The sequence below is a fragment of the Falco naumanni genome, chromosome 4 (assembly GCF_017639655.2).
Source record: "Falco naumanni isolate bFalNau1 chromosome 4, bFalNau1.pat, whole genome shotgun sequence".
Lineage (NCBI taxonomy): Eukaryota > Metazoa > Chordata > Aves > Falconiformes > Falconidae > Falco > Falco naumanni.
In genome coordinates this window covers 100,527,415-100,552,994 of record NC_054057.1, presented here as the reverse complement: position 1 = coordinate 100,552,994, position 25,580 = coordinate 100,527,415, and the positions used below count along the sequence as shown (strand labels likewise).

General features: G+C 40.8%; 1 protein-coding gene across 1 annotated transcript in view; it reads left to right on the top strand.

Annotated features, from left to right (window-relative positions):
- Positions 1-25,580, top strand: part of LOC121087455 (netrin-4-like) — a 56,378-nt gene that overhangs the window by 13,731 nt on the left and 17,067 nt on the right. Inside the window, exons 3-5 of the mRNA XM_040592496.1 lie at positions 7,475-7,738; positions 23,850-23,976; positions 24,506-24,694. Coding sequence (XP_040448430.1) covers positions 7,475-7,738; positions 23,850-23,976; positions 24,506-24,694 — 580 coding nt within the window. The remainder of the gene's footprint in view (positions 1-7,474; positions 7,739-23,849; positions 23,977-24,505; positions 24,695-25,580) is intronic.

The following is a 25,580-nucleotide window of genomic DNA, read 5'->3' as shown; positions in this document are numbered from 1 at the left end:
TACACTTAGCCAAGTCAGTTCATGTGTAAGATTTCAGCCAAGAGATGTACAAGAGATACAGAGATATAAGTGGCTCTCATAAGAAATGGATGCTCTCCCATGAGGATATGGCTTGGTTGACATTGGTTTACACTGACGGTGATGGGTTGTTTTAACTTTCCCTGACAATTCAGCAGAGTGAAATGAGTCTCCTCATTCTCAATCCAGTTCCCAGTTGGGCTGTCTGCATCACAGAACTGCTCGTGCTGCCCTTTGCCATTTCAGAGCAGGTATCATTCCTCATAATGAAAAAGGACACTGCACTTTCTGGGAGCTTGGAAATGTTCTCACATCCCCATGTAAGGCGGTGCTATGTAGAATGGAAGGAATTTTGTGCATTCCCTGTATACAGACAGCAAGCTGAAGGTTTTCGTGCCCAATAGTCTAGATTTTGTACTCCGACTACATTACCTGGCTTGATAGAAGATACTGCTTCTCCCTACAAACCTTGCCTTTCCATACAAATATAGATTTACATCTGCAAATAACCTGAACCTACAGAATACATTTTGTTTGAGGAAGAGAAAAAGTCTGCAAGGCTCTTCAGATTTGTCTGCCTCTAACTTCAATTGTGCAGTCTTTGTCCATCATCATATTGGCAGCAATGCCTAAATATTAATATTGATGTCACACTGACTGGATTACTGGAATAACCTCAAAGCAAATGCAAACTTGGGGGATATTGACCCTTTCTGTTTCAGAAAACACAGAATGAATTCAAGTTGCTACTGCCTTGGCAGTAGCTGAGTTTACCCAGATCAGAGAAATTAAAAAAATCAAATGTAAATTATTTCTTTAACAAATTATTACATTCTATACTGGCTTCTAAGTTGTATTCTCTGGAAAGACAGAGAAGCAGTGGATCATGACTGAAAAACACTATTCCATGAATCGTCAGAATGGGCTTTCTAATAGCTAAGAGAATAGCTAGACTTTCTTTGTGCTCCAAAGAGTATTTCAAAACAGGAAAAAGACTACTTCTTAGTAATAACTACTGTACCACAAGATGGAAGAATTAATTTTAGCCAAGGGGCTCCATCAAATAAATCAGAAAATATTTTCCACTGGGTAGGAAAAATTCTGAGACGATTGTTTACTATTCCTTTAAGAACAAAATCAACTCACATGAAAATCTCTTAATGAAGAGGATTTAGGACTGATGAGAGTTTTTATTGCAGCTTCCTTCTGATGGGCCTAGTGTAAGCACATAGACATGTCTGACCTCATTAACCTGACTGTGTGCAACATGATCAACATAGCTTAAAGATGATTTGTAATATCAAATTCTTGTTCTGCACAAGGATCTTCTTTTGTAGGAGGCCATGCATTGGCACTGCCCTCTGTTTATGACTCATATTCCTTGACCTTAGGCTATGAGCTTGCAAGGGGAAACCTTTGTTGTGTCCACATCTTTTCTGACTAATGCTGGCTGGAAGATCAGGTTAAGAAAACAGAATTATCTGCATCAAGAATGGTGAAGCAAAACATATGGCAAGAAATCAAAAATTTGAGACACTGTCTCCGGAATGAAGATGATCTCTTGACTGGTGATAAAATATCACCCTTGTGAAGCTGTGCCAACTTGTGTACAGCTCAACCAATCCTCTAACAGTGACTACCATTTTTAGCTTTGCATACTTACAGCATTCTCCAAACGTCCTTGCTCTTAGAAAGGTCAGGAGAGGACAGGGTAGTGGCCATCTTTTTGAGGCGCAGCTGATTGACTTTTGAAAATGAGAATGACAAATATGCGCTTGATAGCAGATATGCAGATAAGCATGAATGTCCTACTCAGCATTCAGCTCCAGTGTCAGCTCCTGGTTATAAGGGAAACTCAGGATCTAGGATGTATTTCCACAAAGGGTTGAGACTATAAAGGTGGCGAATACCCTCAACTTCCACCCAGTTCAATGGAAGCTGAAAGATTTGTAGGGTGTCCTTTAGCAGATTTAACCACCATCAGATTTTCTTCTGCAGCTTTGCGTATGCTACTTTTATGAAAGCTGCACACTGATGTTTAGAGAAATGACTGGGACATTTCAGAGCAGTCTGTTACAGCAAAAAAATGAACAGAGCTTCCACAGAGCTTGACACTAGATAGATTTAATTACATGAGAAATAGTTTTACAGTGGACATTATGGGAAGGCCTTTTCAGGGCTTGCATCTTAATTAAAACACTTTTTCCTTACACTCTTTTCATGTCTTTTACATGAATATAAAGGAAAACTGCAAATTTGCGTCGTATCTTTGAGAAATGAAGAAATAATCGTATTTCTGCCTTTCTGCAAAAGGCAGAAGTCAAACATCTATCTGTATAGAAGGAATCTGCTTCATAGGCTTCAGAAACACACTGCTTGTAAAGTAAAAAAAAAAGGAACAAATAACAGTGAAAAGATGGAGTGTCTCTTCCTACAGCTCAGGACTCTGGGAGTTCACCAATACTTAGATCCATTTCTAATCTAATCTTTAAAACATTTATGCAGAGACGGTTGAGACAGCCAAACTCCTGTCTTTTATCTATTTTTATTGAAATTGCATGTATTGAAGATCCATCTCTAGGGATTCCAGAGAATTTCACAGATATACATTTATTAATCTTCCTCCCATTCCATGAAGTATTTGAATAGCTGCATCCTATTTTTACAAAAAGCAAGCAGGACATACAACAGACTTCTCCTATTCCTAATGAATTCACTGGCAAACCAGAACAGCATAAGGCTTAAGTTACTTGCTGAATGTCATACTGAACAATTGCGCTGGGGCTTTGGACAAATAGTCACATTCCCAACTTTGTATTTTGGTGACAGTGACATCTCTTCCTTTTTTACAGCAATAAAATTCTTCCCTGTGCATATAAAATTATCAACCTATATGTGCAACCACCAATCTGTCTCCTAATTTAGCATTCATTTTTTTCTTAGGGAACCACAAACCGAAACACATTCATTTAAAATATAATCTTATATTTTTAGTACAGAAAAAAGTTTAGTGGTTTTGTTTGTGGGGTTTTTTTTAGGTAAACTATGCATTTATGGAAAAAAAATTAGAGCATGTAAGGTGAGATACCATATCTGTTTTAAGAATTCATCCCACTCTACAATTATTTGCATCAATACACATAGTAGACTAATAAGTATAACTTATGGTTTGTAACATATTGCTATTGACAGTAGGGCAATACATATGCTCTGGAAAATCTAATGACTGACACTTTAATATGAGAAGAAACATCCAATCAAATATTAAAAATGAGCCAAGAGATGGTGATTGCATTATACTCTCCCTTGTGCTCAAATGTTTTAACCACCAATATTTCAAGGAGAATATGTCCTCCAGAAGGGAAGAGAGAGGGAAATTCCATCTTCCAGTTTTATGCATATATGAAATAATGTTGCTAATACTTATGCAATTACAAAATAAAACAGTGCTACCTGTGTGCAAAATGCAGCTCACCTAAACCTGCTTATATTGGCACAACATATCTGTTTTGACTCTGCTGATACAAAATGTCTTTGTTTAAAGTAAGTCCTCAATATCTTTGATTTTTACAAAGTTAAGCAAGGCTAATTCCTTAGTGGTTGTTGAATCCGAGAAGAACATATAAATTCCACTCCCAAAAGACTTCACTAGTGTTATGTCACCCAAATAATATCTTTAACACTTAACAAGTCTTGCCTTGGGAGGGATAAGGACAAACAAATCCAGTCTCACCACTGAGCTTATTCCAGACAGAAATGTGTCATGAATTAATCATAGAAGCAAACTCTTGTACCTCAACTGGAATGGAATACTGTTCTTTTTTAAAAGGATGCCACAGTCCCTAATGGACATCCAAGCTATTAACATCTCTACTCACAAATAATGTTCAGAGTTCTAAGGGGATATGAAAAATGCCGAAGCAAGCTCCCTCGAGAGATTCAAGGCCAGAAATGAAAATATTTGCAAAACAATAAACCCACAGGGAATCCAACCTTTTTCCAAGCTGTCAAGCAAAGAAGCAAAAAACAATACAGCTTCGTGAAAGCAAATGGACCTATGCTGAGAGAAGAGCACCCAACAGCTGTTCTTTTGCCTAAAGAACTTAGTTCTATCTGGATGCCAATTAAGACATGGGGAGGATGGATAATTGACTGGAGATCCCAAAACATGAATCCATCTCTTTAAACTTACCATGCTGTATAGAAAATAGGTTTCTAGTAGCACAATGCAATACACAAGATTTCCTTCACAGTTAACACAGCACAATGCAAGACTATTGCCATCAAGCAGAAGTATAATGCCAGAGACACAGAGCGAAACAAAACACTTTGGCCACTATCTAGTAATTTCTTTCAGAGAGGCCCAGTAAAAAGTCTTGTTCTTCACCTCATTCACCCTTCCTCCCTGTCTCCTGTGAGGAGATCCATAGCTGTTCACAAGTGGGATCTCTGGGGCACAGACACATTAAGCCTCTTGCTCAGCCTTGTATAAGGAGGTTAATATCAAACACTTAATAAAATTAAATACACTGATTGGTAGCTGATCTTTAGAACAATCAGAACAAATGACTTGTTAACAGTTCAAGTTACAGGCATTTTTGAATGCCCTGCTAAGCATTTTGTTAAGCACCAGCAAGTTCTTTGTTTAAAGGAGTAACTTCAAGAAGAAAGTACCACCAGAAGATGAATAAGCTGACTGGAAGTTTACCACAAGAAGTGAACTCAGAAAAACTTAAGCACTAGCTGGGAGAAAGGTAATCCCGGCAGGGGGAGATGGCACCCACTGACTCATTGACCACCGGCTCAAGAAATGCACATACACACACACACACAAGACCAAAAGAGAAATACAAACTGAGCACATGGACTAATTAAGATAAGAAGTGAGAGAATTGCTTAACAAATAGAAAACCAAGTACTAAATGATGAGAGAAATACGTAACTGATAACCAATGAAGGCTGATATCTTTGCTGAACTGTATAACTCATGTAAAGTTTTGACAACTGGGGGGCTAGGCATTTGTGGGTTACCACCTAGCTCCCTACTTCGCACAAACTAGAATAAAAGAATAGAAATACCTCGACTGGGTGTGTGAATTCACACTGCACACCAGGCAATGAGCCCACATACGGGACAAGGACATTGGCAGATCTTGCAGAAGCTAATGACATATTGATTACTTTCCTACAGATGTCTTGTCCTGTAGCAAAGTACCTCTTGCATTTATGTTCTTCAGCCAGTGATCTCTTAGGTATCCACAGGAGAGCTATCCTGAAATGAGATACCGTTTTTACTAAGCATATATATTAGAGAAGCCATAGACAAGAAAGCTAAGTGTGAGAATAGAGTTTATAAAAACCAGTGACTGAACAGACCACTTTACCCTTGGTTCCTCTGTTTTATGCCAATTTAGAACAGTTTCACAAGGACTTTAAACCATTAATATCCCAGTATTATTTCTGAACCCTGCTTTGAGATCTCTGAGCTTAGCAGGCTTGGCAAAACAATTGCATCGAGTTCACTGCCTTTGTCTTAGATTAATTGACTATGTGGGAGGAAGATGTGTGTGTCTGTACACAACCAGGTGCTCACGACTCTAAGAAACCACTCCACCTTGTGTGGTCCACAGGGGACTGGGACAAAGGAGAGAGAGTTCATAAAACTGGTTTTCACTAGAAAGATCAGACCATCCTGGATTAGGGGAACTGGGCAGAGGAGATTTGGTCTTTGTCCTGTGAACCCATCAGTAAGGGGAATGCTGGGCACCTGGACAAAACAGAACGGGCCATTTGCTTATGGTTCCATTGACTGGGGGAATGTAGACATTGGGGTGGAAAGGCCTGGGCTATTTTGTCATGGTTTCGTTGGTCAGGGGAATGTAGGCACCTGCATTGCACAGCCTGGGCAATCTGCCCATAGCTCTATCAAACAAGGAAATACGGGCACCTCTGATTTCACCAAACAGGGCTGTTTGCAGCTACTGTAAGTAGCTGACAGAATAAAAGAAGGGAACTAAAAGAAAAAAGAACAGAGCTAACCAAACAGAAAATGCTGTGAACAGGTGGGAAACGTACCACTTCCTTTTCTGTGGCACTGGCAGATGTAGCTCTGTACAAAGCCTGGCAGCTGATTCTGTTACTTTAATGGGGTTTTTCTCCCCATGTGCCATGAACATGCAACAGAATTATCTCCCAGGCATGTAGCACAACCTCTTTTCTGGCTTCTGCAAGCAACAAGGAGCAAAAGTATTTTACGTCCTTCAAGTGTATTGATCGGTCAGTTCAGCAGAAAGAAAGAAAATGAAAACCAAAGTGCGAGAGAAGGAGGGAATCCCTATGGAAACAACACTTTCACTCTGCTAATGGAGTTAGTCAGACGCTGTCACCACTTGTAAAGCATGGCCAAAGAACCCTGAAGGTAAGCCCCTCTGCTGTGATGCAAAACTCAGCCAGAGGAGAAAACAACTCTCAAATTAGAGTTAGCATACCCATAGAGGACACCTAAGCCTGGAATGAATGCAACCAGCTCTCTAGTTCACTGGCACGGAATGTGGTGCAGCCCTCCATTATCAACCTCTCCCCAAGAGCAACAGAAACAAACACGTTCTGAGAGATACAGAAGGGTAGAGCAGTCCACATGCCGAAATACATGTCCCTTTAGTCACTGTTAAACACTAAATTAGAGCTGTGATACTCAAAACCAAACTGTTGCTGCTCTGAAGAACTATCAAACAGCATAAAAGCTGTGACAAAAGAGTAACAACCTGCTGACTGCCAATAGGCATTAAGGCACCTTTTGTCCTGCAAGCTCATTGCAGTGTAGATACTTCTCTTTTCCTAATGAATACACCAGCTGGCTTTGTTTGAAGACAGGGTTGTCTCGATGCTTACTCATCCTAAGCCAAGCCGTGTTTTCTAACATATAGCTCAAGCGACCAAGCCAAAAGCCTGACCACAGTTTCCACTTCCTTCACAGATCCCCTTAGTGCCTTAGTTTACCTGACTCTAAAACTCCTGCTAAAGCGACGTTCCTAAAATGCTTTGAGAAATTTGGATGGCATTAATACTGCATTTATGTCAATAAACCTTGGATTTCTCTGAGTGACACTGTTGTCCCTTGGGTTAGAAACACAACCAGTGCTTGACAAGTTACCACACATTGGCTAAACTGCAAGAAGTGACTGGGGTCAGTAATCCCAGGGAGAGGTGTTTAAACTCAAGCATTTCCTATCTCACATCTGAGATGGGATGAAAGCAGGTACATAGACACTTGCTGTGCTTGGCCAGCTGGGGGTAATTCAGCTGTAATGTTCTGGCATCAGTCACAGCCCCACAACTGCTTATGCAGGGTCATCTGAATAGGAAATACTACTTTTTCATGAACATTTCCTTGGGATGTTTGATCTGTATGCAGAGTCCTATACCTATTCTTGGATGTGAATCTTCCGTCTTTCAGGTGATTTATCGTGCCTTAAACCCGGCTAACAAGATTGAAGACCCCTATAGTCCTGAGGCTCAAGATCTCCTGAAACTCACCAACCTCCGCCTCCTTTTGTTAAAAAGACAGGAATGTCCATGCCATGGCTCAGGATTGGTAGAGAAACCCCAGAGATTTGCCCACTATGCTATTTATGACCTGATCATCCGGGGAAGCTGCTTTTGCAACGGGCACGCAGAGGAATGTGAGCCTGCCAACAGGACGGGAGTCACGGAGAATGTGGTGAGTTCTAGACATTCACTAACTTGCTGAACTTGTTACCTACTTGTGCTTTCTCAGCCTAACTGTACATTTTGTGGATGATCCTGTCCAAGGCTCCCTAAACCTACCTAAACCTACCTACCTTCCCCATTAGTGAAACCTGAACCATTCAATCACTCTGGGAAAAGATTGTCTTTAACCCTTGCTGCCGTTCCATATTAATTGCATTGCAAGAGATGGGTCCTTCTGAAAACTCTGGACCTCAAAATACTTACAAATTTAGAAGGGGCTTTGTAATTGGAACAGGTATCCGATCACAACTATATAGTGAATGAAATTTCCTACCTACCTATGTGCTTGCTCAGAACTGAACTAATCTTTTTGATGCAAAGACTACCCTAACCAGAATTTCAGCATCAGATCTTGAATCTCAGATTTTCTGAGTTTGTGAGACGTAACTGGTTCTGTCATACTTATGGTTTCAGCCTTTACTTTTAGGTTTTCAGTCTTCTGTGTTTTTATTACTTTCACTATACAGACAGCAGCGTTCAGGACATGAAAATAATTTCCACTCCCCCTTCTTTTACCCATTCATCTTAAAATAAGTTAGACTTTCTTAAAAAAAGCCAGACCTTGTAGGAAAATTATTCTGTAGTACTATGAATAGCTTCTCCCTGTTCAGTCTTATAACTGCATTTGACCCTGGATGTGCAGAAGGTGTGAGCGGAGTTGTGTTTGTACGCGTAGTCAGAAGTTGCGATTCAGGGCGAATGACTGCTGTCTCCTTTTTGATTTAGCTGCAAGTATTATATAAAAGAACTGTAATAACAGTCACAGGGAGATGAAGCTAACCAAATATCCAGGTACATCTAAACACATATATCACAGACAGAATTCAAGCCACTTGGAACTAGCCAATGGCTCCAATGGTCCTGGAAGGCTTTCTGTCTCTTAATGGGTTTTGAAAACCAAAACCAAAACCCTTAGAACTTGAGTCCCTGGTGCACTCTGACATAACAGACTCAAGAAATACATCCTCAGCTAATTTCTGTCCCTTTAGATATATGGTACACTTGACATTTTGGTTTATTTTCTCATGGAATGTGTATACATTGTCTTCCTTTCAACTTTTCCAGGTTCAGAGGTAGGTATTATAAGATAATTAGGACTATATGAGTTTCACAACATTTGCAAAATCATTTCTGAATCAGTTCCATCTGTGGTCTAAATCTAAGATTCAGCTACAGTATTCAAACACTAGGTGATATTATCAGATTCAGCTAACTATAAATATAAACTCACTTAATACATAACTACGTGGAGAAAAGCTGTTTGAAGAGTGCATCCTCCCTTCTGCATTCCGTTAAATATACACATAGTGAAACCAAATAGATGAATAACATGCTAAATGAATACAGCTGGTAGAAGAATAAACACTCTGCCCATCAGAAAAGGAAAAGAGAATATTGTGTATATTACTGCCATAACCATGTAACTATGACTGGTTATTTTTTCCCCCCACTAGTCACAAGGGAATAGAATCTTTTTGTGCCATCGATGACTTCATGGGGCAGAAGGTGAAATAGTTTTGATGCAATGCACTTCATGAGTGACTCTTGTCCCAGGAGACAAGAGGGTGGATGCATAACATCATTTGCACAGGCACTAGCAAGTCTTTGCTTAAGCAGGGACTCAAATGCAGCAGCGAGAAAAGCCTTCCAGAGCTTTAACCACCTCTAGAGTCCTAGATAAGGGCTGGAAAAGACCATAAGTGAGCTGGTCTGAGTCCTCACATAAAGGTATGATCAAGCACACCTAAGCCATCCATGCTTGTTGAACTAGTTTCTGAAAATCTCTGATGAAGAAGACCCAACAGCAACCCTCAGTAGCTCTTCCCATTTTGACATTTTGAAAGTTCTTCTTTAGTGCCTGCTTAAATAATTTCTGTTGCAAATTAAGATGATTCCTTCTCGTCCCCTCTCCCCCGGAGATCATGGAGAGCAGATGATCCTCATTTTGCAGATATGATTGGAAGGTTATTACCTTATCCTTCCTTAGTTTTTGGGTTTTTGTACTAACCAGAGAAGTGTGGAAACTTAAGAGGTCAACATTTAAAATTCTACTCCCAGGTCATATAAGCCTGGAGTAAAGATGATCATGCTATTTTGCTCCTCTTTTCTCTGCTTTAGTCATTACACTCTAGCTCTTCCTCAAATATGCAGTGAAAATCCACTCCTGGAAGAGCCAGATTCCTGGATCCTTTTACATTTTATCTAATACTTACCAATGATGATACTGTAGTGGTGAAAGGCGAGTTCACATAGGCACAGACCTCAGGATTTGGTTTACATAGCTAGCATGAGGGAGTTTATACACGGTATAACTTTGTATCTTACAGCATGGTAATCTTCTTGCTTACATGCAGAAGGAAAAGGCCTTTGGTGGTGAGTGGTGAGGTGAACACCAATGAGACATTTTATCTCAGCCAAACTACATTGCAACAAAAATTTTTGTCATCTTGCAGTTTCTTGGCAGAGAGGGGAAGGTGCTGTAATTTCAGTCACATGGTGACTAAAACAGGACGGGGAAAAGAGATGTTAGAAACAAACACTGCATGTCCAGAAACAATCTGATTCATCCCACTGGCCACATCTAATATTTAATGAACACATGGGCAGAGCGAGTCTCAAGACACACAGTTTTTATGTGGCTAGTGTGGGTGATATCACAGCATGAAAGCTGAGCAGCTTCATGTTTCCTGGGCTGCTGTCAAGTAGTTAAATAAAATGCTGGAAAAACACAGACCTCCACAGAAAGGCTTAAGTAACAGGAGTTGCAGTCTTTAAGAGTTCAGAGTCCTTCTACAATGTATTGATTTTCTATTCTTAAAAGCAAGTCCATTTAGAAAACAACTGTAATTGTTTGCCATGGGATAGGCCCAAAAACTGAGATCATTCTGCAGTTAGGTCTTGGAAGAGACATAGCTGTGCTAACTTGTAAGCCTGCTCTTCTTACTCTTAAAAGAAATTAGTTTGATTTGCAATACTTCTAACACTGCTAGACTGATACTATATGGAGGCTAAATAATGGAGAAAACTAAAGCAAATTTCTTGATACTTTTGAACCGGCATTTTTCAACACCATTTTAGAGGGACTGGATGATCTATGACTACTAGATGATCTGTCAATGATCAATTTATCTGTGGATCTGTCAGTTCAGTCATGACAACCCTTTCAGCTTCTGCCTTCTCCACCGAGGCTGCCAATAAGAAATGCAGCTCTATGAGAAGCAGTGTCACAGATGCTGCAGTGTTGTAGAAATGAGCGGACAAGAAAACTCCAAATTGTAAAACTGACCTCCAAATGGTACATCACTCCTCATAGCTTGAAATCCTAGATAGATTCACACATATTCTCTCTGGCCAAAAGTCATTTGTGAAAATACTGAGTACAGCAAGATTCAAAGTAGACTTCCATAGGATCCAATGGAAATGTCCTTTGACTTCTTATTTTGGCAGTAAACAAGTAATAATTACTCTTTCAGTGTGCCTTGTTTTTGGTTTTTTTTTAACAATCCATGCATCCATCTCAACACAATTTATCTAGATCACACTTCCTTTATTAACTACTGAGAATATCATGTCAGACAGCAGAAAAACTTTGAGAAATTAAGATGGGAGCTGTAAGCAACAGGCAAGAAACTTCTGGAGAAACATACCTTGAATCTGGGGTTTGTTGCCATTGACAGTGATGCCTTCTGTTTTCTATTTCCTTTCCTCAGACAAAAAAGTCAAACAAACAAACAAACAAAAAACCCAAACAGACACAGAGATGTCATACCCAACTTAAATAACTTCTTATCACAGCTAAGGACAAAATTCTTCTTTTTGTATTTCATGGCCTGCATTATTCAAATAAGTAGGTCCTTTGTCAGTGAGGGAAATTATTGAGACTGCATTTTCCCCAGAAACTACAGAGAAGCATTTTCTTTTAAATGGAGAGCATTAAGATGCCGTTATAAGGGAAACAGCTGCCAGGACCTAGCCACCTGAATACATCTAGTTTTCTTCTACCATTGGATGCAATGGAATGTAATCCTGTTCCAGGTATTGCTGTTGCAGGATGCACAAAGTTATGTGTTGCTCTACAGTAAATTATTTCTTTATTAAGCTCCCACAAAGTTAGCAAGAGCTGTCAGGTTTAGGATCTGCTTTGATGACACATTTTAGCTGAGTTCAGGGGTGCTTCCAGAACAAAGTTTACAAAGCAGAAAGCACACATGGGCAGAACACAGAATCTAGATCAAAGTCCTTTCTGTTTGCCAAACATTTCACAGTTCTCTTTCTAGTTCATGAGAAGTAAGTATAGACAGAGGAAAGCAAATATGGATCAAAATGTTTTTGTACAAAGCATTAGGGTTTTTTTCCTTGTTGATTATTGGTACCTACACTGCCAGGAAATTCTTACAAGTGGCCTTGGATGTTTCTTTTGCTTCTTTATCCTGTTTGCAGAGACAAACTAGACTCCCTGTGGGTTTGATCCTCCACAATGAAGCAAATGGAAAGTTTTCCACTTACTTCAAAGGGAACAGGATCTGGTCCTAAGTAAGATTCCTTGTTTGGCATAATGGAGGTTACATAAGGTAAAACTTGTTTTTCTGCAGTGATTTTCTAGGTGACTTGGCTGAGTATCACTTGCAAATATTACCTCTTCTTCAGATATCTTGCACAGTTCTACTGATAATCCCCAGCTAAGTTTTCATGTTATCTGATGCAAGCTGTGCCAGTCTGTATGATGTCCAGCACTCTAAGATGCAGGAGGTGCTCTCTGTTGTAGCTGGCAATTCAAAGTAGGTTTTGTTTAAGAAAAAGTTACCCTGTGTACATCAGCTATGTGAGCAGCATCAAGAACATTAAAAAAAATAAATAAATTACAAGAGCTTCTAGATCATATCAGAATAAATTCTAGAAACAGAACCCTGTGCTGGTATTTTTCCAAAAATAAAACTGAATATGGACTTTAAATTCTGTTCATAATGACCTGAAAACAAAGAAAATCATATAAATTACAGAGCAATGGGTAGTCATGAGTTATATGAGCTACATGAAAAGAAAGTGCTGTTGCTGACACCTTTGCTACCCACAGCGGACCAAACCCTTTCAGAGAACATGCAGGTGGATGAGAAAGTTTCAGATATTTGTGTTCAGGGATGACAAAGAACCTGACAGGGAAGCATCATGGAAAGGTTCTCTTTAATTTTAGTGGATAGTTTTAGTGAGTTCCTAGTTTCCTAGGGCAAGATGTGCTTCAAAACTGTGACTTTAAATGACAGTTAAGTTCTCAAACAATTACTTAGATAAAAGTTGGAAAAGGATATTCAGACTTGTCTTGCAGGTCACATCCAGAAGATCCTATTTCATCACATTCTCACAAAAGTCATCAGAAACCTTAACTGAAGAATACCTAAGTAAATCTAAAAAAGAGCTTTCCTATACATGCTAAGCTTCTCTCGATGTTTCAGAGTGACTGTGAGGAAGACTGGCACATTAAAGTAATGCCTCCATTACTGCCAGGAGTTGGTTCTTGGTCAGTCCAAAAATCAACACCCCTGTCCTTCTGAGTTGTTAAAAATTGGGATCCAAGAGAAAATATGGTACATAGTCCCCCTTTATTTTAGGTGTACTGTATCCTCCAAATTCAAGTACACCTCTGGGTTGGTGTCTGGGGTGTTTCCTTTCAAAAAATGTATTAATTCTGGTAAGGTTTCTTATAGTTTTGACTCAGATGCTACATCAGATATCTCCTAGAATCGCACAAAGCTTGCAGTAGTGCTCCTAATGAAAAAGTTTTAAAGGATTGAGTCCTGTTCGATACAGACTTAAGCTCTGTAATCTGGGTTCATCTCCACAGTTTTTGTGAACATTTCTGATTTTGCTGGCTTTTCAGCACTAGACTCAAACTTTAACAAGATTGTCCTTCCCTCCCAAGAGAATCCGCACTACTTTGCATTACAGCCATTTCAGCTGGAACAGCAGGGACACATGTAAGCAGCAGTTCACCTAGTTCTGAATTGACATTCTGGTAAAGTTCAGGTAATGTTAGGTCTAAAATAGTTCCAGGGACCATTCCTAGGTAGTTTAGAGGCAGGTTCTGCCCATCCCCTGCCTTTTCACTTAGCACTGTCTGCTGAAGTGCAGGCAAGAGCAGGAGTATTTGTGTGCTGGGTGCAGCCTCATCCACCTGCAGTGGCCAAGATGCTCCTTGTTAGGGGGAACATACCCTGCCTCCTTGTTGAGCTCTGAAATTAAATTAGTTGTTGAGTGCTATTTCATCTTATGAAAGATGGCTAATTTGGCTACTTTGGTGTACCCTGACAATATACCATGGCATACTGCATCTTCAGTTTCCTTGTTGCACATAGGGTATGTGGGTTGTGCTTCCTCCCTCTTCTGATCATAATCAGTGTGTTTAACATGATATCCATGCAGGTTCCCCATGAGCTCTACCGAGAACCTGTGGTTTGCAGCCAGAGCATCTGGCATTCATACCATCAACATGATGTTTTGAGTATCTATGGTTTAGAGAATAACAATTTTGTTGGTATGATCCATATAGTGGTTCAGTCAGCTGGAATTCTGCAATTATAAAGTCAACAAGTTTTCCCTACATTTTATTATCGTTGTGGAAATATCTTTTACTACTACTGAAGGCTAAATCAGAAAAACATGCCTATTCAGGACTGGCATTTAAACACATGCCTAATTGTTTTCCTAAATCAGGGCTCAGTGTTGATCCACCCATGCAGACACTCAGCTGTAGGAAACCGCCTCTTGCTTTATGGGATGGGGTAGAAAACAACTTCTGACATTATTAGATTTAAACAGAACTTTTCTTAAAAGCAATGGCTACGGGTGAGCCATGTAAATGTAATTTAATTTTATTGCTTAACTGATGTCATTAATAGTGTTTTTTGTTGGTTTAATCACTTAAGTGATGTTCTCTGCTACTTTCGTATCTGTGAAAGAACTGTAATAACCCTGCTAGTAGAAACATTTGATGGGAAACACTTGTAAATGTATTTTAGGGGTGGTAAAATAAGCCTTATAGTTCTTGTAAGGATTGCTTTTCACGTTAAAGCTACAAGAATCTATGTGTGTGTGTCGAAGACAGAAAAATAATTGCTTCACCTCGCAGCTATCAGCCGTCACTTGCTACCAATACCTCTCTGATGTCCCATAGTACAGCAAATTTCTGAGGTTCTTTTGTTTAAGCTCCACACAACATATACTGTTCTGTCTCTAAGTTGAATTTGACACAGCTACCAACACTAAGAAGTTGCTGTGAATGTGACAATCATAGGAGCTGCTGTGTTTGGCCTCATACATTAAGTCCTTGTGCTTTTAAGTTCCCTTGGAACTGAATAGACTGCTGTGTTGTTTCTGTCCTCAGCTCACCTACATGTTACTAGAACAAAAGTTTTCGGTCTTTTACCAAGGCTTTTCCAGACCTTCCAGCCAGTTCACTCATCCCCAATAAATCTCCCAGTAATTTAAGCAAATCTTTCTGGAGTTGTACCTTGTGGATACCTGGAGTTTGCATTTTAACACATTGGCAGCAGGTGCACACAAAACATGGAGCAATTTTGCACAGGATTATAAACAAATTCCATATTACTCAGTGCAAAAATTGCAAAATCCTACATATATTTCCTTGCCTGGCTTCACTCACTGTGCTGAAGGGTCCTGGGGATTAGCTTTGCACCCTTTAGGCATTTAGAATCCTTTCTTTGCTGTGCACAAGTTCTCTGCTAAATCACAGGCTTTCTAGCCCTTTTTCTCTCTTCTCAGATTCCTTCTAAATTTGGCTGGCCTTGTGCCTTTTTCAGCCCTGCCCTTTCCCCACTCTCCAAGCTGCAGCCATCTGCAGAGAAGTTGTAGAAAGCTATTTTTCTCTTGGCTTCATCTATGCCATTACTCAACATAATTTCACTTCAATGGGAGCTATGCATGCTGCCAAGTTCACTCAATAGAGGTAAAAAATCAGAGAAGAGCTCACAGGCCCACTTTGGGAGTGGATTTTCAATCACACACCCCTAGAGCCACTGCGGATTAACCAGCAGAAACCCAGCTAAGTCGAGACAGTTGCTGGAGTTAGCCAGACTTATTACAAAGTAAACGACGGAATTATTTTGCCTGTTGAATGAACAGGTCATGTCCAAACTTCTCTGAACTGTTCAGTGTGTGCTAACCCATTATGCCTAACCCGTAAATCCACCAATCCTTGTCCGTATATCAGAATTTAGAGCTTCTCCCAGTTCCTCCTCCCCTGAAAACTAATTCTGGGTCTTTTTACAGCAAAGGTTGGTAGTCAGGCCAGACTGTTCAGTGGCATCAGGAACAAAGCCTCAAACAAGACCAAACTCACTTATGCCATTCACTTTCAGGAGGCTTGAACAGTGGTATTTACTCATTACGTTGTGATTCAGGCATTCACCTATTAAAATACAGAGCCTCGCTCCCCTTCCTGCTTCCTCCATTCTTAAGACACTCACCAAGAGCTGGTGACCTGTTGTAACTCAGGGGTTGCACTTCAGCATGGCTTGTATGCAGTTTGTTACAGATTGATAATGGAGTTGTTGGCACTGTAGGTAAAAACAAGAGGACAGCTTAGCCCAAAAATGAATAAAAATCAAGCCAGCATTCAGAAAGAAAAACAATAGGAAACCAGAGTGAAATGTGGGCTAAAGGCACAGCCAGGTGTGTGTAAAACTCATGGAGGTGAATTCAGGCAGAGGATGGAGTTGTGCCTTGAAACTGCCACAGGCTGAGTTATATTCCCTCACACGTAGCATTAATTTTGGATCTTTTCTGGTCTATTTATCCTGTTCTTTTACTGTTCAAAAGGTCTTAGTGATGCTAGTCTGCATATTCAACTAAACACTATTACTGATTTTTCTTCACCATTACCTATGCAGTGAATTTGGAACCAGTGGCAGCTCATTGACTCACTGCTGTGGAGACGAAAACCTGTATGGGCTCAGGTGGCTTTGCCACAAGTGTCCAAGCTCTACTAATCCCTGCCAAGTTCCCTCAGACTTAATTTACCAAAGTGACCAAGTACAAGCCAGAAATTCAGTTCCCTCAGAAAACACCCATATGTGTACTAGTTTTTAGATGCATATACTTACTAGACCTTTTCCCAGAAACCAGCAAGTGACATAGGAAAATAATGGCTTTTTTCATTCCTGACTAGAGCAGGAATCTAAACTGTCAAGCTACCCGTAGCCAGCACTCTGATATGTGACTTACTCCCAAGCCACCCATTCTTTTAGATCTTTGTGCATTTGAAGAAGATGACAGAATTTTTTAATTTGGCATCTTAGAAGTCATATGTGCTCTCCTCAGGACCTGATATTGAAGGATTTATTATAAATTTGCATGGATACGTCTCTTCATTTGGAGAGACAACAGAGCCCATTTGAACTGTAAGAGAAACAAAGAGGAACAGCAGGCACTGTTTTGTATTTAACTACTTAAAATAACCCAGAAAGAGCAATTTTACTAAAAGCAGGTAAGGGACTAGCCTCTGATGTCACTGCGAACTGCTGTATCCAAAATTTCTCTGGTGACATTACAAACTGAATACAGAGCCCAAAGACAAACATTTTCTCCGTATCAGCAACAGTTGCTCTGTTCTGGAAGGCTTCCAAATATAACCTTCATTCATTAGGAAAAAAGCCCCAAAACAGACTGAGAATAGCTCAGGAGAAAGAGCAACAACCACAACATTTACTGAAAGCACAAAAGGTAAAAGACATGAAATAGGCAGACAGAAAACAGGAGGCTTCAGGTATTATACAAAGCCAAACAGACTTTAAAAAAATCAAGAAATTGTGGGACAAACAGGTGGAAAATTTCCACTCACTCTTTCAGCTGTGGATCAGAATTCAGGTGAAGCAACTTTGTGCAGTCAAAGGTGAATAAGTATCATGTAATTTCTTGGAACCATTGTACAGAAGCAGGTTATGGTTCTACACTATTAGCTATAAATCAACCAGAAGTTACTGAGCTCCATGGAAAAACTAATGAATTAAATTCATGGATTAGTGTAGCAGGTCAAGCTAAATGATTGAAACTGATCACCCTGGCATTAAAACCCATGAAGCTGTAACCTCCTCTATGTCCTGCTTCAAAGCTGCTCAGGTGGTGGATGTACAAATCAAAGCCTTTGGCAGCAATACCAGACTGTAACAGCACGACTGTACTGTGAGGCAGATGAGGGAATTAATCCAGATTAAGAATACTAGTGCCAAGGAAAAAAAAAGTGGGTTTAATTTTTTTTTTAACATAGTTTAGCTTCACAGGCCAATTTACACATGACTCAGGGTGTGATCCAGAAGGTGATAGCATAGAAAGAAGTAGTAAAGAAAGCAGTAATGTCTCAAATCGAGATAACCCCCAAAGACTTTACATCATGAAACCACAGCCTGAGAACATAGCTGCTATAGCAAAATAAAAAACAGAGCTTGCTTTCAAGTGGCCATTAAAGCTAATATGATGGTGACTGAGAGTATAGAATAACATTTTTCTCCTTTCCTGGACTAATAACACTGCAAGTATGTCAGCCTATAAACTTCTACCCTTTGCAAAAGCTGATTAGAAAACTGGAAGATTGATACAGCCAGAGTATCAGTATTCAAAGCAACGGTTTTCATCTTTCAAAGTTCATAGCATGCGTTAGTGACATGAGTAACCTGGGCTGAATGCACTCAGAAAGCAGAGCTGCAAGAAAATAAACTATTACAGTTATGCACATAGTACTTCAGACAGCTTTTATGAAATGGGGAGGTTGATATGATCACACAGTCTGCCTGCCTGCCAGTGCATCTATTTCTATGATCCATTCCCCACAATAGCTTTGGAAGGCACCATCCAGTTTCAAAAAAATTTGTCAGAGCAACTGAACTTTCAGTGATGCTCCAATGAATGGGAAAGATCCTTGGAGACAACTAGAGCTATCACAGTAATCAGGAGAAGCAGATGAAGGGAGACGTCATAAAAATAAATTCCGTAATGTTTTTGAAGTACCCGATTATTGCAGCAATGAGCACTGTGGAAAAGCCCATACAGGCCCAAATACTTTTGTATCTAGGGATCAGTATATATTGAGTGATACAGCATCACATATAGAACATTGAGGATAAAATGAAATACTGAGGATAAAGCACAAGAGAGATGTGCGAGAGAAATCTCCTGGATCTCAGTCTTTCTCCCACTGTACCAATACATTTATATGTATTCATATAAATACATGTCATAAACTAATCAGGCTTTGGCTGAAAACTGGCTAGGTTTCCTAATTGATGGCATGAATCTCATGTAAGCCTCTGTCTCTCACACCTTGCTTTCAAGCTCTGACCACCTGGATTGCCAGCTCCAAATCTAGAAAGCTGAAGTATTTTTCTCCTCAGATGCCTCCTAGTAGTCAGATACCCTAAAGCTTCCAATGGCATTAATCCAGTGGCAATCAAAGTACTGTTATCAGGGTCCTGAAGACACTAAAAGGACTTTAACAGCCCTGACCAGCCCCACCTGGGACTCCTGCCCATGCTCTCTGTCCGTTGGCCTGAGAGCTCCATTTAAGCTCAGCCCTGGGCTGCCGCTCCTTGTCTAAGCTATAGGATGTGCTGTCTGTATCCCTGCCTCTGGCCCTGCTTCCTGGGTGGATCCCGAGCCTATGCTGTAGTAGCTTCCCTCCTGGTGGACCCCCCACATCATGTGGTGTTGTTGGTCTCCCATTCTGCCTCCTGGATGGACTTTGAACCCATGTTGTGAGCTTGTTTCTGGGCCTGTCTCTTGCTGCTCCTGAATTCCCCCTGGTCTATCCTCTTGGTGTCAATGGGCTGTGGTACCACCTCCCTGCGCTGCCCGCTCTGCTCAGGATGGTGCCCCCTCTGTAAGGGCACAGCCTGTGCTGTGGTAACATTCAGCTTAGAGCTCCTCAACCTTTAAAGAGCAACTGCTCCTTGCTGTTCTGTGATAATTAATCATCATTACCTCCTTGCAACTCTCACCCTGCTTTCTAGGGAGTACAAAAATATCAGTGTGGTTCCCCTAAACCTGTACTTCTCTGACTATTTCCTCTACCCTGGCAAGATCAACTTCATGTTCCTGTGAGATCCATTGTATCCTGAAGTCTTGCATTTAGTATAGAGCAAATCTTCTAGTATTCTGGACCCACACTTTAGAGTTGTGAACTTAATTCAGCGGTGAACTATAAGCCAGTGACATGCCTGTTCTTTGTGTTGGTGTTAAGTGTGACCCTCACATTCTCCCTTCCCTAAGCAGATATCCCATTTCTTATTTTATCTGACGGCTTCCTGTATTTTTTTTCCTGGACTTGGGTCTCTCCTATCGCTTCCTCTCTAACAGAACAAATTGTCTTGTTACTTTCAGCCACCCGACCTACCCTTATTACACGCTTAAGTGTAACAGGCCTTCTCCACAGCTCGGTTTCTCCTGCATTAACCAGTTTTTCTGCGATGACCACACACTTTTCTTGTGTGTGTTCTGCTTGAGTTGTTTGTCTCTGCTCTCTTGTCCTATCCAACTCCTTTCTGTACTTTGTCACCTCATGTTGCACTTTCTTCGTTAGCTGTTTTCACCTGCACATGCTAAGAGATTAGTCTCTGTGGAAAAAAAAAAAATCTTCCATGAGATATTCATCCACAGATAACGTGTGGCAGACTTGCGTTCTCTTCCGTTATCCTTTACCTTTGCCGCAATACCCATCAATTCTCTTTTTCTTGTTCTTGAACGTATACAAAAAATTAGTCTTCAGACCTAACGCTTTCTAAAAAATGCTCCATGCTAGCTCCACTCTTTACTCCTGGCTGCTCAGTGGCTCTCCTGGCTGCTTGGCTTTTCAACCCTTTTGTCTAAGCTAGTCATCCTTCCACATATGTCTGGTAAGCCGTTCAATAGCAGGCATCACAGGCAGGAAGCTTCCTTTACGCCTCCGTCCTGCTCACAACATGCCATTCCTAGGCAGCCTCCACAACCTACAGTTTGCAATGAACCAGCGGGCAGTGAGGAAACCGACACATCTACTTGCCTCCAAAGAACAACTGGATTCTTCCTTTCTCACTGAATTTTCCTCTTTACTTTCTGAATAATTGTTCATGAGTGTTCACACCATCTGTGCCATGCACTGTAAGCACAGGGTCCTTTGGAATAATGAATATTTGATCATGCCATTCAAGGTTAAGACAAGATTGCATGGTTTAATGCTGCCATTTCCCAACTGTATAATCTTGGCATTTTTTAAATGTAATTTTTTAAAACAGTGAATGCACAGTTTGTGTATATGTCTAACACCCCAACAGGCCAAGTTACAAATTTGCATTGAAATACATTAGCATTTTCCTAAGAAGTGAATGGAGTCAAGATTTTGGTTCTGATATGGTTTGGAATGAGTTGTAAAGTTCAGACAGTCTGGAGTTTGGAGACGTGAAAATCTATGGTTCTAGGTCAGGCTCATTTTACCTCTTCTTATTCCTGCTCCTTTTCTCTGTTCTATGGCTTCTGAAAATCAGTCACTGTGTCCATGGGGGGGAACTTATAAGCCTGAAGAGCCAAACCCAAACAGGGAGAAGCCCGACACTGTTGCTTATTAGTATTTTTGCCTTTGTCTCTGTAATTTGTCGTCCTTTTCAGCGCTTTGAACATGGATGACTTTCTGGTACAAAGGTCTGGAGAGGCATCACATAATGTGCTACATGCTGTATCCTCCTGAGGTTTACTGGTGCTGAGCTCTAACAGAAATGCATACCCTGAAGTCTGTGCTCAGTCTTCCGTGAGGAGGCAGCCAACCGCTCTGTGCGGCAGCAAATCTGCCAGCTGGCCATAGAGGGGCGATGGCATCAGCTGCAGCCTATCCCCTTTGCTAGCTCCATGACATATCTGGTCTGGGAGGATTAGAAACCAGGGGAGCGGAGAGCAAATTGCTGCAGGGAGATGAGTTTGGGGGCAGGGGAGCACATTCACGCAACTGCTCTTCTGAACGTTTCTCTCTTGATCCCAAGCTACCTGCTACGTGAGATGGGGGGAAGGGAGGGCTGCAGAGGGAGAGCCGGACTTTCAGTAAAGACTATGGAGAAACATAACTCACATTAGCAGTGAGATTAAAGGATTAGATTCAATTCACACCCCAGTCAAAATGAAATTTCAGCCTCTGCTTTTTGTGTGACATGCAGTGGGCCATAGCTGTGGCAGTGGCTGCAGAGCTTAGTGACCTCAACAGTGCAGAGGGCTCCGGTCCCCGATTCCTGTGCATTTCCTGCTCTAAGGCAAGTGTCTCCTTGCACGTGAAATACGTACCACTAGCAGCTTCTCTTGTGATGAGTGTAGAACACGACCTATAGTACTTTTCCCTTTCTCCCACTCCCTGTGCTGAAAATTCCCTCCAATAACTTCTCTAGGAAACACTTTCTCTGAGGCATTGCAAACAGATACTGGAATCCTATTTCTTAACTAAAAACAATCAAACAAAAAACCAAAACCCAACAACCAAACAAACCCAAACCCCAAGCCCACAACATAAAAAGCCTCCTGTAAAGCATTTCTTGGATGTGGCTTGATATTCCAGAATCTTGTACAGCAGATCACAGTCTGTAGTGGAACTGGTGATTATACTCCTGGTGCCTGAAATTACTTGAGAACAGAACCAGTTTCAATAGTAACTTTGTTTGAAGGCTGGACCAGTTCAGTTTCCAAGGTCAGGTTTCTGGTATGAATACATGATTCCAAAACTCACATATATTAGAATATTTCTATGATTAAAAATCAATATTGTATTCCAATGAAGGCAGGTAAGTACAGAGGAAGCAAATTCTTTTTTCTAATAATTTTTCAAGGAAATAGTCACAGAGAGAATTCTACTATTCAGCCAGTTTCAGCCAAGACTTTTTACACTTCTTTGTTTCCCCTTGAATATTTTGTAAACTGTTGTTTCCTAGCTTAGGTGGGTTTATGTGCTTAGTGCTTGTAGATCAGCCCTATTCTTCAGCCATGACGGCTTTTGCTCATTGTTTGTTGAACATCTTCCAATTTCTCATTTACCTGGTAATAAGATGTGCAAAACTGAACACAGCATTGCAGGTACAATTTCCTATCCACTTAGTTACGGTGCTCTTGGTTACACAGCCCAAAATGTTACTGAGCTTTTTCTGCTTACCTATTTCATATATATACATACATACATATATATATATATACACACACATATATATATATATATATATATACACACACACATATATATACTTATTCATATGGCAGCCCATGGCAAGAGGGATTGGAACTAGGTGATCTTTTAGGTCCCTTCCAACCCCAACCATTCTGTGACTCTATATGTAAGTTTGTAGGTTGGTGCCTACTGTACCTAAGTCTCCTGAAACATCAGTGCTTTCCTCCCACAAAATGCGTTGTTTGGATTGTTTTTCTGTGGATATACTGGTTGGTGTTTTTCCAGCTTTAATGTTTTTTTGCTACATTTTAAATTGTGCTAGGAGGTTCAGGGTTACTTGCTTTTTCTCTAACGATTTATAATTTAGTAATTCATGGTGATTTCATTGCCCTATATTTACTCTCTCTTCCAGACCACTGTTAATGTCAAATACAACAGGGTCCAGCATCCTCTGTTAGACCGTGCGCTCCTGTGACTCAGCTCTAGCCAAGAGTGTACTGGGGACTACGTGGAGGGGACTGCCTGCTCAGGCTCTTTGCATGCTCTTGCCCTGAACTTGTAAATTAAAATAAGTTGTGTTAGCTTACCCAATTCAGCCTAGAGGCTGTTCATCAGTGTAGTAGTAAAATCACCAGCTGGAGAGTTAAAAAGAAATTGTTGCCACATGCATTTAAACTGGAAGATAGAGGAAAAAGCTAGTTCATTAGTGACTGTGTGGAGAGATAAAGATACACATTCAAGCTCCAGGCAGGCTCTCTGGGTTTCCTTAGAGTGTCAGGCAGCTCTGTGGGAGTTGTGCAGGTGTCTCACCTCCTCATGAGGATGTTGGGCAGTCCACTGTGTTCTTGCTTGTAGCCATTTGAACGTATTCTCTTTCCCCTGACAGGTCCACGAGAAGTGTGTGTGTAGACACAACACAGCAGGGGACCACTGTGAGAAATGTGCACCGCTATACAACGATCAGCCTTGGAAGCCAGGAGATGGAAAAACAGGGGCGCCAAATGAATGCAGAAGTAAGTGGGAGGGAGTTTACTGATCCAGGCTGTCAGGATGAGCACTCACCGTGCCAGCAGGCAAAGTTCCCCTACAAAGAAGTCTTCCCCTAACAAGACTTCTGTCAATTTACACTAATGGTGCCATTACAGAAACTGGGGATAAGTTGCTGGTCACTGAAGGAAAACTTCAGTATGCATGTTGTTTTACTGCAGCTGACCCATTGTGGCTATTGGGAAGTGGAATTTACAAGGCAGAAATCTGTTCTTCATGCAGCTATGTCCCCTCATATTTTGGCATGCCAGGGTTTTGTACAGAACGTTTGTACAGGGTTTTGTACTGGTACCATCAGATCAGTTTGTCTTAGTGTCAGAATACCACACAGTTCACAGCCACCCAAGCTTCTCAGACTCCGCTGGGACTCTTACTCTGTGTTGCAACTTCTAGTTTTTATGAAAATCAAGGATTGCAGGCAGGTGAAATGTGTTACATTCAATAGTGTTGCCGTGTCTATTGTAAAAGCCCGAAATGTATTCTGTTTCCCACCAGAGTGTCGCTGTCACAACCACGCTGACAGCTGCCATTTTGATCTGAGTGTTTGGCTGGCATCAGGAAAGCGCAGTGGTGGAGTCTGCGACAACTGCAAGCATAACACAGAGGGACATCGATGCCAAAGGTGCAAACCGGGCTACTACCGAGATAGAGGGAAACCCATGTCTTCTGCAGAGGTCTGCAAACGTAAGTGACTACTGTTACGTGTGGTAAAGACGAATGGTGGAAGAATCATTAAAAGATGATTAAAAGCAAGAAATCAATAACTCCTATAGAAGTAACTTATGAGTATTACTGTCCTTTCTTTGCATCCTTTTCCTAAACTGCAGTTTTCTGATGAAAGATCATCACCTTGATTTTCTGTGTCTATTTCTCCCTCTAGTATCCCACTTTGTTGTTGTGATAACTGCTACAGTTCTTCAAATGCATTGCATTCTGGGGAAAGGTATATTCTTCTTGTGCTTGCATTTAAAATAACGTGGTTCCTTTCTTCTTGGGGCACATTTTATTTAGCTGGGTTTTTTCTGCATCTCTTAAGACTGTGCCTATGTGTAAGCTACTGTTAAATTCCATTTGACTGTGCAACATCTGTGCATGTAAATATATACCATAATGGCTGCAGGAGGTGTAGGAAGCACGGGACCATGCATATGCACTTGGGAACAAATAGCTCAGAGCTCACTCAGACTAATCTCTTGATTCTACAGCTGTATTATGGGGTGCTCTGTCCAAATTAATTGCCTCATTAACACTTCAGCAGGATGTGTTAGGAAGTAACTCAGGCATAGAGGCACTAATGGTTGTACGCAGAGGGTGTACAACCTCTGGATCAAGGTAGTTTGCACCTAGCTAGTCTGGAACACAGCCCAAATCTCCCTTACTTAGTATAAACATTTCCTGAGTATCCTGCCAGGCTTCACACATCTGATTCCATCTGGCATCTATTTGGGAGGTTGCTATTTCCAACAATATACATCATTTCATGCCGCCCTTTGGATAGATTTACTTCCCCATAGCTCAGACATCAGTTACCAGCACAGAGAACTTCACCCTCTGTCATCTCTATTCATGC